A 15,276-nucleotide genomic window follows, 5' to 3' on the forward strand; every position below is an offset into this window, starting at 1 on the left:
CAGTTATTGTTATTTCAAAGGCCAGCCTGCCTTTGCAATTTTTTAGAGCATAGAAAATGTAACTGTTTTAGCTGCTTTTATAATTTTTAGCTAGAGGAATTAAGGATGCTTTTATTAAAAAAAATGCTTTTGATTATTGTCTCATTGTTTATGGGGTTATAGAGTCTGTAGTTGTAGGGAGATTAACATTTGAAATTTCTGTTTTAGATTTTAGGTTTTTTCCCTTGTAACCTATTTTCCCATTAAATGATGGGTAAATTATAGAAGTAGAAATGTGGTGGGAATGTACTACTGATTAGCAGGTAATCTCATGTGCCTTGGCCTTGGAGTCCTGGCTGTTGCTCCATGGCTGCTGTTGAAGAATGAATAATGGCTTGCTTTGAAGAATATGAATATAGTATTTTGCAGAATTGTCTTTAGGGGCACCTGCTTAGCCTTGAAGTGCAGACGGAGTGACCAAATGTCTGTACATGCCCCCCTAGTCTTGAAGTAAAAAATAGAACAATTAGTTGCTTGTGCAGAAGCTTGAGAGGGGTTTTGAGTAAATAAAAAGGACAGCTTTTCTTGAGCTGTGATGAGAACGCACCAAGTGTCTGTGTCTTTCTTTATCACCGACTCCACGCACCCTTCCCGAGCTCCGAACTCGGCTGGAGCTGGACTCCAGCAATGTACCTTTTCCAGCAAGGTGGTAATGGACTTTCCATGCTAAATGCCTGCCCCGCACTTCATGCTCAGAGCAAGAGCTTATTTGCCTGCTAATCAGCTGTTGCCAGGAGTTAGTTTTTGCTTACCCAGCTGCCTGCCCACCCTGTTCCCCTGTCCAGCCTCAAATGACCCACATACCACATACCCACCCGGCCACCTGCTCATGGAACCAGAGCCACAGATTCTGCCAGCCACAGAGGGGAGAGTGTAGCTACAGCTGGCTCACCTGTTTGGTGACACTGAGCAATGGTCGCTTGGGCAAAGTCCTTGATCTTTTTGTACTTCTGCAAAAACATCTCCAGAAACTGTGCAGCTTCCTGAGGGGGCACGCCAAGGCAGGAAGCAAGCCGCTCTTTTCCTGTATGTCAGAAACACAAGGTCAGAACCCAGCTCACCCCTGTGTCATGCGAGTGGGTGCTCTGGGGAGTGGGTGCACACGAGGTCAGAGCCCAGCTCACACCTGTGTCATGCGAGTGGGTGCTCTGGGGAGTGGGTGCACACGAGGTCAGAGCCCAGCTCACACCTGTGTCATGCGAGCAGGTGTCCTGGGAAATGGGTGCACACGAGGTCTGAGTCCGGCCAACACTTGCGTGATGCGAGTGGGTGAACATGGGCCCCTGAGGTGGCACAGGGCCTCTGCTCCTCTAGGTAAGATGGCATTGGTTGTGACTTGAGCACCAGCAATGACACTGTGTAATGGCTCATGGAAGAGGACAATGGACGGTGTGGCCTCCTGTCCCCCCAGGAGCCTAGCTGCACCTCGCACAGCTCCTGAATGGGGTGGGAAGAGCAGAAATGGCAGTTCAGGGAGGAGTCCAGGGCTGTGGGAGCCCAAGTGTACAGTCAGCAGGCACTGCCTCTGCACAGTGGGGTCTTGGAGGGTCCTTGTCTCAGATTACCACCATCCTGGAGCTCCCCAAGTCCTGGCTTGGGTTCTTATGTGGGGTCCTTGGTGTTGCCACCAAACATCTGTTTATGCAGCAGTGCTGGCCGATAGGGTGCCTGGCATGTCAAGGAAGGGCCCTTCACTCAGCCTGGCCAGTGTGAGACCTGATTCCAGAACAGGGCATGGCTCAAGGGGGACACAAGGAAAGCTCATGCTGTATTGGGAGGAAATCATCCCAGGAGCTCAGACCGCTACAGTTGAGATCAGTGCTCTAGGCCCAGACCATTGCTCTAGTCACTGGGCATTTAGGCACAGCGCCCAAACCTACCTCTGGGTCTGAGCCCAGCTCCTTCACCATGGCAGGAAGAGGGGGGCTGTTCATGGCCTTGGGGAGATCCCCAACCCTGTGAGCTAGAGACTGGCACTCTGGGGTCAACAAGGAGCCCTCATGAACCAAGCACCTGAACAGTTCTCAGTAGGATCTGTTCCTGCTTGGGGCTTAGCAGAAAACAACAGTTTAAGAAGAGGATGAGAGGTCCATGGCCACAGGAGGTACCCAGAGCAAGCAGCAGCCAGGGCCAGGGTCATGATCAGGGTGAGGGACAGGGGCAGGGTCATGGTCAGGGTCAGGGTGAGGGCCAGGGTCAGAATCAGGGCCAGAGTCAGGGTCAGAGTCAGGATAAGGGCTAGGGCCAGGGCCAGGGTTCATGGTCAGGGTCAGAGTCAGGGTGAGGGCTAGGGCTAGGGCCAGGGTCATGGCCAGAGTCAGGGAGAGGGCCAGGGTTCATGGTTAGGGTCAGAGTCAGGGCCAGGGTTCATGGTTAGGGTCAGAGTTAGGGCCAGGGTTCATGGTCAGGTTCAGAGTCAGGGTGAGGGCCAGAGACAGGGCCAGGGTCAGGGCTAGGGCCACAGGCCTGCTCTGATCTGTACCAGGCTGACCCATGATCAGGTTGGAGGCTCCCCATTGGTTTTGGGCAGCACGGCCCAGAGCTCACAGCCCAGGTAGTGGAGAGGGTGGAGGAAGACATCTCTAAGGACTGGGATGGAGCAGCCACTCAGATCTGGTCTTCTCATTAGGTCCCTCCTAAGCTGGCCAGCTGCTGTGGCCAGCAGTCCTGGACAGGACAGTTCCAGGTGTCCTGTGATGGTAAAGGGGCAGGGAGAATGGGAAAGCCTGGGTGGCTGCTCCTTTAAGCTTATCCCAACAGAGAGGGATCGAGTCTTGGAGCTGGTCCTCCTTCTATGCCAGACCTGCCTGGCTGGTGAAACAGAAAACAAAACAAAAAAAATTCCAAATCCCTTAGGGCTTAGTTCAGGGACTGTGTGCGTTTTGACATTTTACTGGAAGAATCCTTCTGCAATCCACGGTTGTGAGAACCAGCAAATGCTACAGCTGAAACACAAGGCAGGACTGCCATCTAAGCCTCAGCTCCTCTCATTTCTCATCTTTAAGTCCATCTGGTGTATTTTCTATTTCAGGAATAGCAGTTTTCAGTTTTAGAATTATGTATGGATTCTTTTTTGCTTGTTTCTCATCTCTCAGGAGCATGTCTCTTCATGAGCTGGTTCTCACGGCAGCTCTGAGCGGTGGGCTCTGACTGCAGGTCACTGTGTCCACAGTGACTTTCCCCCTGGAAGATGTTCCGGCTATCCTGGCTCTTCTGGACTATCTCCTGGACATTATGAAGGATCAGGTCACTGCCTTTCTCGCAGGGGAATCATGAGCCAGACTCCAGCCCCCTTCAGTCCCCTTCATAGAAGTCTGGGCATCTGGGAACCTGCACCTTGCATTCAGGCCAGGGGTCAGCCAGCAAGCTGGGCAGAGCTCATACTGAACTCAGTCTCTCACTTCACCTCCCTGATTTTCCAGCTGGTCCAAACCAGAGATGCCTGCCCGGGTGTGGGCTGCCCACAGCACTGGCAGCGGTGAGGACAGCCAGCACTGGGCAAGTGCTGGGCCCATCCTGTTTTCTGGAGGTGGGTGCTGCTGCTGGCTGCCTGCCTCCAGGCAGTGGTTCTCAACACCCCTGTGGTTTTAGTGGGCACACCATGCAGGCCTGGTGCACTGCAGGGTGCACCCCAGCCCAGCCCCTCCACGTAGGGTGCACCCAGCCAGCCCCTCCATGCAGGCCTGGTCCACTGCAGGGTGCACTCCAGCCCAGCCCCTCCATGCAGGCCTGGTGCATTGCAGGGTGCACCCCAGCCAGCCCCTCCATGCAGGGTGCACTGCAGAGTACACCCCAGCCCAGCCCCTCCATGCAGGTCACATTTGGCTACAAGCCACACATGGCTCCCTGGCTGCTGCATTCATCTAGACCCATGGCTGCAGCGGGGGCAGGGCCAGGAGGGTGGAGATTGGCTCCCACTGTGGTGTTCTGGGGGGTGCAAGAGGACGGGCATGCCCGGGAAGGCAGCTCTCCTAGGAGGCTGACAGAGAAGTCCAAGTCGGCCAAGTCACTCAGTGGCACAGCTTATCATGTGGTCCTACGTGCGCCTCACTACCTCATCAGACGCCAGACGAAGGTGTGACTTCCCCAAGCGTCAAGTGGAAACCGACACAGACCGCTGGGATTCTCTCCTCTGAGCTTCATGCCAACTTGCTTCACTTCCACATAGAAATTTCCTCCATGATTACAGTGAATCAGGTTGCTGCTTTTGAGCTGTAATCAGGCATGTGCCCATCTGCCTGAGAGAACTCGGGTTCACTTGGTGGGAGATGAGGCGACCACCCCAAATCCCAGGTGAAGCATACAGTGGACATTCCCACTGAGAGCTCACTGCTTCTGTGTGTCATGGTAACACCTGCATGTGTCTCTGCATGTATTACAGTCTCCACATGAGGAAACCACCTCACTCCATCTTCTCCAGGTGCTGCTTGCACTGTCACGGCGTTGTACCCACGTGTCCATCTCGGGGCAGCGGTGCACACCAGGCCTCAGCAATGCCTCCACTCTAACTGCATACTCAGCTGGCTGCTCCCATGTATGTTGCAAAACTTGGTTCAGTCAGGGCTGCCCTAGCCGTCCACCTGGCTGAGCTCTTCCCAGGCCAGGGGCACCAGCGACTCCTGGTGCCAGCTCTTAGGCCTCCCTATGTGACTCTTCTGACAGATTTAGACCCCTAGCTTCCTTCCATGATCCTCCTGGTGCCAGGGTAGGTCAGGCCTATGGCCCTAACTCACCAAACATCTGCTCATCACTTAACAAATGCACTTGGGGTATCCGAGGCTGACCTAGGTGTGACAGTAGCTTGGAGCAAGGCTGTGAGTCAGAGGGCACTTCCTGCTGGACACATGGGCTGGTGGGCAGAGGCTGAACTCAGGCACAAGGAGCAGGCAGCTGCAGCTGCCAGCCCTGCACGCCCTGCTGGCTCACATGCCCAGTGCGTGGCCGGAGGAGAGTGGACGCCAGCATTGCCCAGCAGGCTACAGGGGGCCGAGCCAGAGTCTTGCTTCCCCCACTGTCCTGATGTCTCCTCTGTTGTCTCTAAGATAGTCCTTGCCCCCACCACAAACTTGATTCCTGCACAGTGCCCTGGGATTATGTGCCAGCAGCTTCCTGCTGGCTCCAAGGTGTTTCCATGCAAGCACGGCACTGTGAGATGCTGGGCACAGGCTGCCTGGAGCCCTGCTCACTGACCTCACTGTGAGACACTGCACACAGGCTGGTCCAGAGCCACCCATTTGATGGACTTCAGGTTTCAGAACAGGACCCCCACCAGAGCCACAGTCATCCTGTCACACTGGACAGAACAATGGAGCAGCTAAGGCAGGTTCAGGGCGGGACCCTCTGTCACTGCTGGCTAAAAGTGCCAGATCGCCCTCCTCTCTCCTCTCCGACCTCAAGGCTGGTGACTCGCTGTTTCTTTCCCCGCAAACTGCACACTCCCTCTGGGGAACCCCAGTCAGCATCCTGAGTCGCAATGTGGGCAGACCTGGCTCCCCTGGGCCTGGACCCACACAGTGAGTGCTGTCTGAAGTCACCAGGTACGTGGTGATTGCTCACCTGGACGTGCGGGCTGAGACCGTGGATGTGAGGTGGGAGGGGTCCCTCCGACAGCAAAGTGAAGACTTGCCAGTGGAGGTGGGCTCTGGGTACATCCCGCGAGAGGCACTCAGGAGCACCCCAGTGACAGGCGCCATATGCATGGTGCCAGAGTGGCTGTCACAGACACCTACTATGAGCTGTCTGTCCCACTGCTGGACTGCGGCCTGTGTGGCCTCACTGCCCTACCTGGAGGGACACAGGGCTTCCCCAGCCGGAAGATAAGTCCTCCTCCTAGGGTCTTTGTACCAGGTCTGCCCCCGAAAGGAGACTGAGCCAGCCAAGGAGGGCAGACAGCCAGATCAGGCCACACTGACCCAGATGGCCCGAGGCCAGGGTACTGCAGCTGGAGGGGAAGCAGGAGAGCAGGAGGCGAGGTGCGCAGAGAAGCCACCAGGAGCCCACCCTGCCCTCCTGCCCTCAGGTGGGCCCTCCTCAATCTGTGCTGGCAGGAGGCCTGACTCTGCCTTGTGTGAGGGACTGGCTTTGGCAGTGTGGCTCAGCTGGGAGTGCTCTGCTCTGAGGGAGACGGGGAAATGTCCAGACAGCATGTGTGCAGGTGGCTTAACCCCAGAAGCCTGGCATGTGGTCAGACGGGGCCTCTGCTCGGCACAGCCGGCTGCTGAGAGCTGGGCTGCACGGCCCAGCCATACTTCACCTGTGCAGCCCAGCTTCCATGGCCTCACCTGAGAAGGCTGGCTGGGACACCGTGATAGCTGCCAGTAGCAAACCACACACAGGCCTCAAAGGGTGGTCTCTCTGGGGAATGGACATCCAGCTGGTGGCAGGAGGGGACCCCAAGCTCTCAGCCCCTGATTGCTGCCCACCTGCTCCGTAGACCACTGAGTACACCACCTTTTTGGTCTTCTCTCTGTCCGTGTGTGTCACGCGTTCCACAGGGATATCCTTCCTGTGTGGAAAGATGGTAGGATCAGAGATGGCTGTCACTGTTGGCTATTTTACCCTTGTCCCTGGAGGGTCTGTCCCATGACTCTGAAAGGGACGTGTCCCACATCTGTGGCTTTGAACTCTGCCCGGGTCCCTAGAGGAATACAGATGCTGTGGTCATAACAGCCAGGGCACAAACTGTGAAGCTTGCACAGCTCAAATCCAGAAAAGGGGCCAGTGCTGTGGCACCAGCATCCTGGCTCCTCTGCTAATGTGCCTGGGAAAGAGTGGAGACTGGCCCAAGTGCTTGGTCCCCCGTACCATGTGGGGAACTCAGACAGAATTCCAGGCTCTCAACCTTGGTCATTTGGAGAATGAACCAGCAGATTAAAGATGATCTCTCACTTGCTCAGTCACTCTGCCTTCCAAATGGTAAATTAAGGACAGCTTGTGGAGCTGGCGTTGTAGCATACTGGGTGAGGCTGTCGCTTGTAATTTGAGAATCCTACATGGGAACTGGTTTGAGTCCCAGCTGCTCCAGTGACAATCCAGCTGCATGCATGGAAGACTGCCTGCTCCCCATGTGTGAGGCCTGGAAGAAGCTTCCAGCTGCTGGCTCTGGCCTGCCCCAGGCCTGGCCAGTGAGGCCATCTGAGGAGCGAACCAGGTGATCTCTCCTCCCCTTCTCTGTGACTCAAATAAACAAGTGTTTAAAAATAAATAAAATAATTAAGAAAAAAAAAAGAAAAGCTTCCACTTGACTTACCCAGGGTCATCTACAGTTAAAGAGGACAGCGGCCAACATCACGGTGTAAGAGGTTAGCCTGCCCCATCCCCGGCCTCAGTTCCCAGGCTCAGGGGCAGCCTGGCCCAGCTCTGCTCATGCTGGCCACTGGGGGCGTGGAGGGAAGACTGCGCTCTCTCTTGATCTCTCTCTGTATTCCAAGTGTCTGCAACTTGGCCTTTCAAACCAATCACACAATCTTTAAAAAGACAAGGCTGCAGCCTTAACAAGGGGGTCTGATGGCAGCCGTGGGAGGGAGTGGACACAGTGGGAAGGGAGTGGACACAGTGGGGAGGGAGTGGACACAGTGGGGAGGGAGTGGACACAGTGGGAAGGGAGTGGACACAGTGGGGAGAGAGTGGACGCAGTGGGGAGAGAGTGGACGCAGTGGGGAGGGAGTGGACACAGTGGGGAGGGAGGGGACGCAGTGGGGAGGGAGTGGACACAGTGGGGAGGGAGTGGACACAGTGGGGAGGGAGGGGACGCAGTGGGGAGGGAGGGGACGCAGTGGGAAGGGAGGGGACGCAGTGGGGAGGGAGTGGACACAGTGGGGAGGGAGTGGACACAGTGGGGAGGGAGGGGACGCAGTGGGGAGGGAGTGGACACAGTGGGGAGGGAGGGGACGCAGTGAGGAGGGAGGGGACGCAGTGGGAGAGAGTGGACGCAGTGGGGAGGGAGGGGACGCAGTGGGGAGGGAGGGGACGCAGTGGGGAGGGAGGGGACGCAGTGGGAAGGGAGGGGACGCAGTGGGGAGAGAGTGGACGCAGTGAGGAGGGAGGGGACGCAGTGAGGAGGGAGGGGACGCAGTGGGAGAGAGTGGACGCAGTGGGGAGGGAGGGGACGCAGTGGGGAGGGAGTGGACACAGTGGGGAGGGAGGGGACACAGTGAGGAGGGAGTGGACACAGTGGGGAGGGAGGGGACACAGTGGGGAGAGAGTGGACGCAGTGGGGAGGGAGGGGACGCAGTGGGGAGGGAGGGGACGCAGTGGGAAGGGAGGGGACGCAGTGGGGAGGGAGGGGACGCAGTGGCCTCCCTTGTCTGACGTTCAGGATGGGAAGTGTCTGAGGCTAGCAGCCCTAATGCCTCCCTGGAGAACTCCACAGAGAACCACACGGTCCTGGATCCAACAACAGGCACATCAGGCAGTGAGATTGCCCATGAAGTCCAGGGCTCCTACAACGTGGGACAGACCAGCATCTCAGGTCCACGTGGGCATTCACAATGACCAGTGTATCTTAAGGTACAAAAAATCTCTAAAAGTCTTCATAAAGCGGACCTGGTGCAACAGCCTAGTGCCTAAGGTCCTGGCCTTGCATGTGCCAAGATCCCATATGGGTGCTGGTTCTAATCCTGGCAGCTCCACTTCTCATCCAACCTCCTGCTTGCAGCCTGGGAGGGCAGTCGGAGACAGCCCAAGGTCTTGGGTTCCTGTGCCTGCGTGGGAGAACCAGATGAGGCTCTGGGCTCCTGGCTTCGGATTGGCTCAGCAGCCACTTGGGGAGTGAATCAGTGGATGGAGGATCTTCCTCTCTGTATCTCCTTCTCTCTATATCTGACTTCGCAGTAAAAATAAATAAATCTTTAAAAAAGTATGCATAAACTAGAAAAACAATCACTCTCTGAAGAGTGCAATAAAACAATAAATGAAAACAAAACTGGAAGATTTCTTCAAAATAGACCAGACAAGCCTGTGCTCTCTTCAAGTGTATTGTGGGTTTGTGGAGCTGCGAGTGGAGCCCCCGACCCTGTGACCGTGGTTCTGGGTGGGCGCACGGCAGAGCGGGGGCTGCGAGTGGAGCCCCCGACCCTGTGACTGTGGTTCTGGGTGGGCGCACGGCAGAGCGGGGGCTGCGAGTGGAGCCCCCGACCCTGTGACCGTGGTTCTGGGTGGGTGCACAGCAGAGCGGGGGCTGCGAGTGGAGCCCCCGACCCTGTGACTGTGGTTCTGGGTGGGCACATGGCAGGGTCAGTGGGGAGGGCTGCGAGTGGAGCCCCCGACCCTGTGACCGTGGTTTTGGGTGGGCACACGGCAGGGTCAGTGGGGAGGGCTGCGAGTGGAGCCCCCGACCCTATCACTGTGGATCTGGATGGGCGCACGGCAGGGGTGCAGCTGTGTTTCTGGCAGTCGCTCTGTCTGGTTGCAGAAGCTTAGGGATGCTGGCCGCCCAGGCGGGTCACTGCTGAGGGTCCTGTGCTCATGTGGAGAAGGACACAGGTCCCCTGTGTGGTCCAGAGCCCACGTGGGCAGGGTTGCAGCCACTGTGGCTAACTCCCTCCAGGAACTGATCGCTTAATGAGACAGGAGGTGAAGGTGTGACTGTACTCTCCCTGCTGCTGGCCACAATGATCTAACTCTACCGTGTCGATTGGGGTGTTACTCTGGGTTTGTGGAATGACGAGAGCTTCCTATCCCACTCAGTACTCAGCGCTGGAAATCTGAAGGAGCAGACACTCGACTGAACCACAGAGGCACGGGTGGAAGATACACACGAGAAGGGGAGAACCCAGAGGAAGCGTTTCCACAAGTGTCCCCAAGCAGATGCAGAAATGTAAGAACTGTGAACAAGGAAGACAAGAGGAGACAAAGAGATGGAAGAAAAATGAAACTAAAATCAGAAATTAGAATCAAGATGGTGGAATAGGGTAAAGACACATTTATACAGAAGGAGAAACATTAGCTGGTGTAAAGCAGGGAGGGCACATTCCAGGAAATACGAGAGGACAGACCAACAGCAGAGGGGCACCTGGAGACTGACAGACACAGGAAAGCAGCAGACACAACGGTGTGGTGTTGCAGTGACTGATACCCCAATGGCATTCAGCAAGCGGCAATCTGAATTGCACCGGCAGCCAGAAATCCACCAGCAACAAGGTGGAAAGGGATATTCACCAGGAGCTCACGAGGTGAACCCAGACAAAGAACTGCTTGTCCTTATAGTGTGTTTGATTTGACCAGGAGCAGAGTCAGAGTGGCAGGTCCCAGAGGGGCAGTGTGGGAACAGCATGGATTTCAGAGCACAGTCTGCCCCCTAGAGCTGAATTGGGCGCCATTTTGTGTAGGGAGGCAAAGGCTATGGAAAAGGATTATGCATGCGCTGAGCTGGGAGCAAACTCATTTCTGGCTCAGTGAACTGTAACAATGCGGCATCCTACAGGTTCCACACAAGACAGGTCCAGGTAGCCCTCAGACCTGATGGCCAGCCAATCATGAATTCTAGTAGTGGCACATCAGGTGCCATTTTGTACAGTGCAGCAAGGACTTTAAGACTGCAGGGAAAACAGTGAGCTGTGCATGTGCCGAGCTGGGAGCGAACTGAGCACAATGTGTTGCACTGGTCTCAGTGGAAAATAATATCAACTTTGGCATTATACGGGTCAAGATAGGTCCATGTGGGTCTCAGACCTAACGGCCAACAGGTTCTGGCAAGATCAGCACCACCAACAACCTAGCTATATAGAGTACCTGGTGTCTCCCTAATCCTGGGACCTGCTCCAAGTGCAACTGAGAGAAAGGTTGTACAAAGGTACAGCCTCAGCACAGTATCACAGGCGATGGAGAATTTTGAGCCAGGAGCTGGGGCTACGGAGACCATGGTGCTTTCCCAGGCCACAGGTAGGGAGCTGGATGGGAAGCAGAGCTGCCAGGACATAAACCAGCACCCATATGGGATGCTGGTGTGTGCAAGGTGAGGACTTTAGCCACTAGGCTACCGTGCCAGGCCTTAACTCTGCCTTTCAAACAATGAAATCGATCTTTATGGCAAAGACATAATGACTGCATCATGCAGAGTGGCTATATGCTGGTGTGTTTAGTCACTGCAGTTGGGGGCAGCTTGGAGGTTTGGTCCTAGCTGATGGGCATTCCTTGGGCAAGCAGACCATCCATCAAACTGTGATTTTTAGAGATGATTTCTACAATTTTTTCCAAACTCCAGTTTTGATGTATAACTGTGCGATCTAAGACCTTTGCAAGGAAATGATTCTTTGAATATGTTACTAATCATTTTAGAATAAAACATCTAATTTTTTTTCTTTTTGAGTCTGAACCAATAGAGAATTGATCAGAAACAAACATTTTTTTTAATTATGTGTTTGGTCTTGTTCATTTTTTTATCATGTACTATTCTAGACCCCTGTTTAATTTCCACAGTGACTAATTACAGGGTAAGTCACAGACACTGCATTACCATTGCTGCCGGGGAATCAGAAGTGACTACCACGCAGACATTAGAAACCCATCTTCCAAAGCTCTGCCAACAGCTCAGACAAGAGAGTGGAACAGAGAAAAGGGGTTGGTGCGTGGCTCAGTGGGCTGAGTGCCACAGGCTGCAAGCACAGCAATCTGCAATGGACACAGGTTTGAATCCTGGCAGCTCCGCCCTCTTGATCCTGCTCCCTGATGGAAACGCACCTGCGAAAGCAGCGAGCGATTTGAACCAGAGAGATGTGTGCCCACAGTTCGCTAAATGATCGCCCAAATATTTCGTTATCTTGGGAGTGATTGTAAATGGTATCATGGTTTTCAATTTGATTCCTGCATGTTCATTGTTGGTTAATTCTTGTGTGTTGGTCTAGGTTCTCTGGCCTTGCTCAACTCACTTATTAGTACAAAGAGCTAAAAGTTTCTTCTGTGCATTCCTTGAGATTTTCCACATCGGCAATGACATCATGTGCAGAGAGATGGTCTTACTTCTTCCTTTACAGTCGGCATGACACTACCGGCAGGAATGTCAATATTCACCATTATCAGTTGTTCTTGATAGTAGCGGAAAACTAGCATAAACATGCTGTTGGCTAGAAGTTGTTATGTTTATTTAAAGATGGTTTTTTAACAAATTGAAGTTGTTTATCTACATTTCTAATTTGCAGAGAATTTTTGTATACATTTTAATAATTTCTTCTACGTATTTGACAGGGTGGAGAGAGAGAGAGATAGAGAGATATCAGATTAATGGGTACAAAACACCTGCACCAGCTGGGGTTATGCCAGGTGAAAATTGGGAGAGAGGAAAGCCAGGGACCCAATCCAGGTGTCCCAAGCGGGTGACAGACCATATCCAGGTGTCCCACAAGAGTGACAGAGACCCAATCCAGGTGTCCTACAAGAGTGACAAGGACCCAAGCCAGGTGTCCCATGCGGGTGACAGAGACCCAATCCAGGTGTCCTACACGCGGGTGACAGGGACCCAATCCAGGTGTCCCACAAGAGTGACAGAGACCCAATCCAGGTGTCCCACGCGGTGACAGAGACCCAATCCAGGTGTCCCACATGGTGACAGGGACCCAATCCAGGTGTCCTACAAGAGTGACAGAGACCCAATCCAGGTGTCCCACAAGAGTGACAGAGACCCAATCCAGGTGTCCCACAAGAGTGACAGAGACCCAATCCAGGTGTCCCACAAGAGTGACAGAGACCCAATCCAGGTGTCCCACGTGGGTGACAAGGACCCAATCCAGGTGTCCCACAAGAGTGACAGAGACCCAATCCAGGTGTCCCACAAGAGTGACAGAGACCCAATCCAGGTGTCCCACATGGTGACAGAGACCCAATCCAGGTGTCCCACATGGTGACAGGGACCCAATCCAGGTGTCCTACAAGAGTGACAGAGACCCAATCCAGGTGTCCCACAAGAGTGACAGAGACCCAATCCAGGTGTCCCACAAGAGTGACAGAGACCCAATCCAGGTGTCCCACATGGTGACAGGGACCCAATCCAGGTGTCCCACAAGAGTGACAGAGACCCAATCCAGGTGTCCCACATGAGTGACAAGGACCCAAGCCAGGTGTCCCACATGGTGACAGGGACTCAATCCTGGTGTCCCACGCTGGTGACAGAGACCCAATCCAGGTGTCCCACGCGGTGACAGAGACCCAATCCAGGTGTCCCACAAGAGTGACAGGGACCCAATCCAGGTGTCCCACAAGAGTGACAGAGACCCAATCCAGGTGTCCCACGTGGGTGACAGAGACCCAATCCAGGTGTCCCACAAGAGTGACAGAGACCCAATCCAGGTGTCCCACGTGGGTGACAGAGACCCAATCCAGGTGTCCCATGCGGGTGACAGAGACCCAATCCAGGTGTCCCACAAGAGTGACAGAGACCCAATCCAGGTGTCCCACATGGTGACAGGGACTCAATCCAGGTGTCCTACACGCGGGTGACAGGGACCCAATCCAGGTGTCCCACAAGAGTGACAAGGACCCAATCCTGGTGTCCCACGCGGTGACAGGGACTCAATCATTTGAGCCATTATCAGATGCTCCCAGCCTGTGCAGTAGCAGGAAGCTGGAAGCAGGAGCAGGGCTGAAAACACAGGTGCTCTGATAAGGAATGCAGGCATGCTCCCCAGTGGTATGCTAACCATTAGCCAACTAAGATAAAAAAAAATCATGAATAGGTGTTAATTTTATTACTCTGTGTATATCAATTAATATGAACACATTATTTTTTTCTCTTTAGCTCAATGACATGGTAGATTACACGGATTTCATTTAAAAATTATTTATGTGAAAGAGTTACACAGAGGGAGAATGGGAGAGAGGAGATGTGGAGGGAGAGGCCAGGGGGAGGCGGAGAGGGCAGCGGGGAGGCGAAGTGGAAGGGGAGTAGGGCAAAGGGAGGGGTGAGAGGGAGGGGGAGAAGGGCAGGGGGGAGGGGGAGAAGGGAGAGGGAGAGGCCGGGGGAGGGGGAGCAGGGAGAGGGAGAGGCCAGGGGGAGGGGGGCCAGGGAGAGGGAGAGGCCAGGGGGAGGGGGAGCAGGGAGAGGGAGAGGCCAGAGGGAGGGGGAGCAGGGAGAGGGAGAGGCCAGGGGGAGGGGTCCAGGGAGAGGGAGAGGCCAGGGGGAGGGGTCCAGGGAGAGGGAGAGGCCAGGGGGAGGGGGAGCAGGGAGAGGGAGAGGCCAGGGGGAGGGGTCCAGGGAGAGGGAGAGGCCAGGGGGAGGGGGAGCAGGGAGAGGAAGAGGCCGGGGGAGGGGCAGGAGGGCAGACAGGCAGAGAGGGAGGGAGACATTTCCATTCCTTGGATAAGGTCCCTAATGCTCACAGAGCCAAGCAGCAGCAAGGTGCAGCCAGGAGCCCACAACAGGAGCCATCAGCTGCTGCCCTCCCGGCACACTGGCAGCCAGCTGGCACAGAGGCACAGCAGCTGATTTGCGAATCGGCATGCTAACGAGGACGTGGGAAGTGTCCTGAGCTATCGTGTCTGGGAAGGCACAGGCTCAAATTCCTTGGCAATAGGGTCAATTGTCAAGGTGAATGTATTCCTGGAACTCTGGAATCTCCTAATGCCTGCATCCTGTCATGGGAAAAAACCTGCTGTCTGAAACACCAGGAAGCAAACTGGAGATAGGAATGATCTTGGAGTTGTGGGAATTTCTGGGAAGGACAGTTACCTTCGAGGCGTGCTATTTCTGTCTACACTGAAGTGATAGGATTGGAATCCTGAGCTTTTGCATCATAAATCTTTATTGAAGTAATTGGATCAGAATCCTAAACATTGTAAATCTTTACCTGCTCTGTCACTAAATAGCCCCCATTATGTATTTACCCAATATCATGTAGCTACTGATTTTCCCACAGATACTTGCTATAAAAACCCCACACTTATTTTGTTCAAGGCACTTCTTGCTCACAGCAAGAGGTTGCCCCTGGACTGGAAGTTAAAATCATTTTGCTCGTCTTGGCATCTCACTCGATTTCTGGCCTTGGGAGCCAGAGCAATGTTCAGGTTAAGGACTTCATGGAAGGTTTTGGTAGCAAGTCTACATACTCTACATTGTTAAATTTTAAAAATAAAGCGATTCAAAGTGATTCATTGTGTTCTCCTAGTCTCCTTTGGAAGGCTAAAGGATCTTCGGTTTTGTCAATATTCCTAGAGTTTTTGAAGAATCAGCTTCTGCTGCACTGACTTCCTGCCAACTTCCTGTTTTCAGCTGCCTTGATTGCACTCTTGGGATTTCTTTCCTCCTCC

At 54.2% G+C, this 15,276-nt stretch overlaps 1 protein-coding gene across 1 annotated transcript in view; it reads right to left on the minus strand.

Annotated features, from left to right (window-relative positions):
- POLN (DNA polymerase nu) overlaps nt 1–15,276 on the minus strand; it is a 109,439-nt gene that overhangs the window by 8,164 nt on the left and 85,999 nt on the right. The window contains exons 18-19 of the mRNA XM_040966307.1: nt 6,462–6,544; nt 932–1,063 (exon numbers count right to left, since the gene is read on the minus strand). Coding sequence (XP_040822241.1) covers nt 932–1,063; nt 6,462–6,544 — 215 coding nt within the window. The remainder of the gene's footprint in view (nt 1–931; nt 1,064–6,461; nt 6,545–15,276) is intronic.

This window comes from Ochotona curzoniae, unplaced genomic scaffold (genome assembly GCF_017591425.1).
Source record: "Ochotona curzoniae isolate NIBS_2020 unplaced genomic scaffold, NIBS_Ocur_1.0 scaffold_4505, whole genome shotgun sequence".
In the NCBI taxonomy this organism is placed as follows: Eukaryota; Metazoa; Chordata; class Mammalia; order Lagomorpha; family Ochotonidae; genus Ochotona; species Ochotona curzoniae.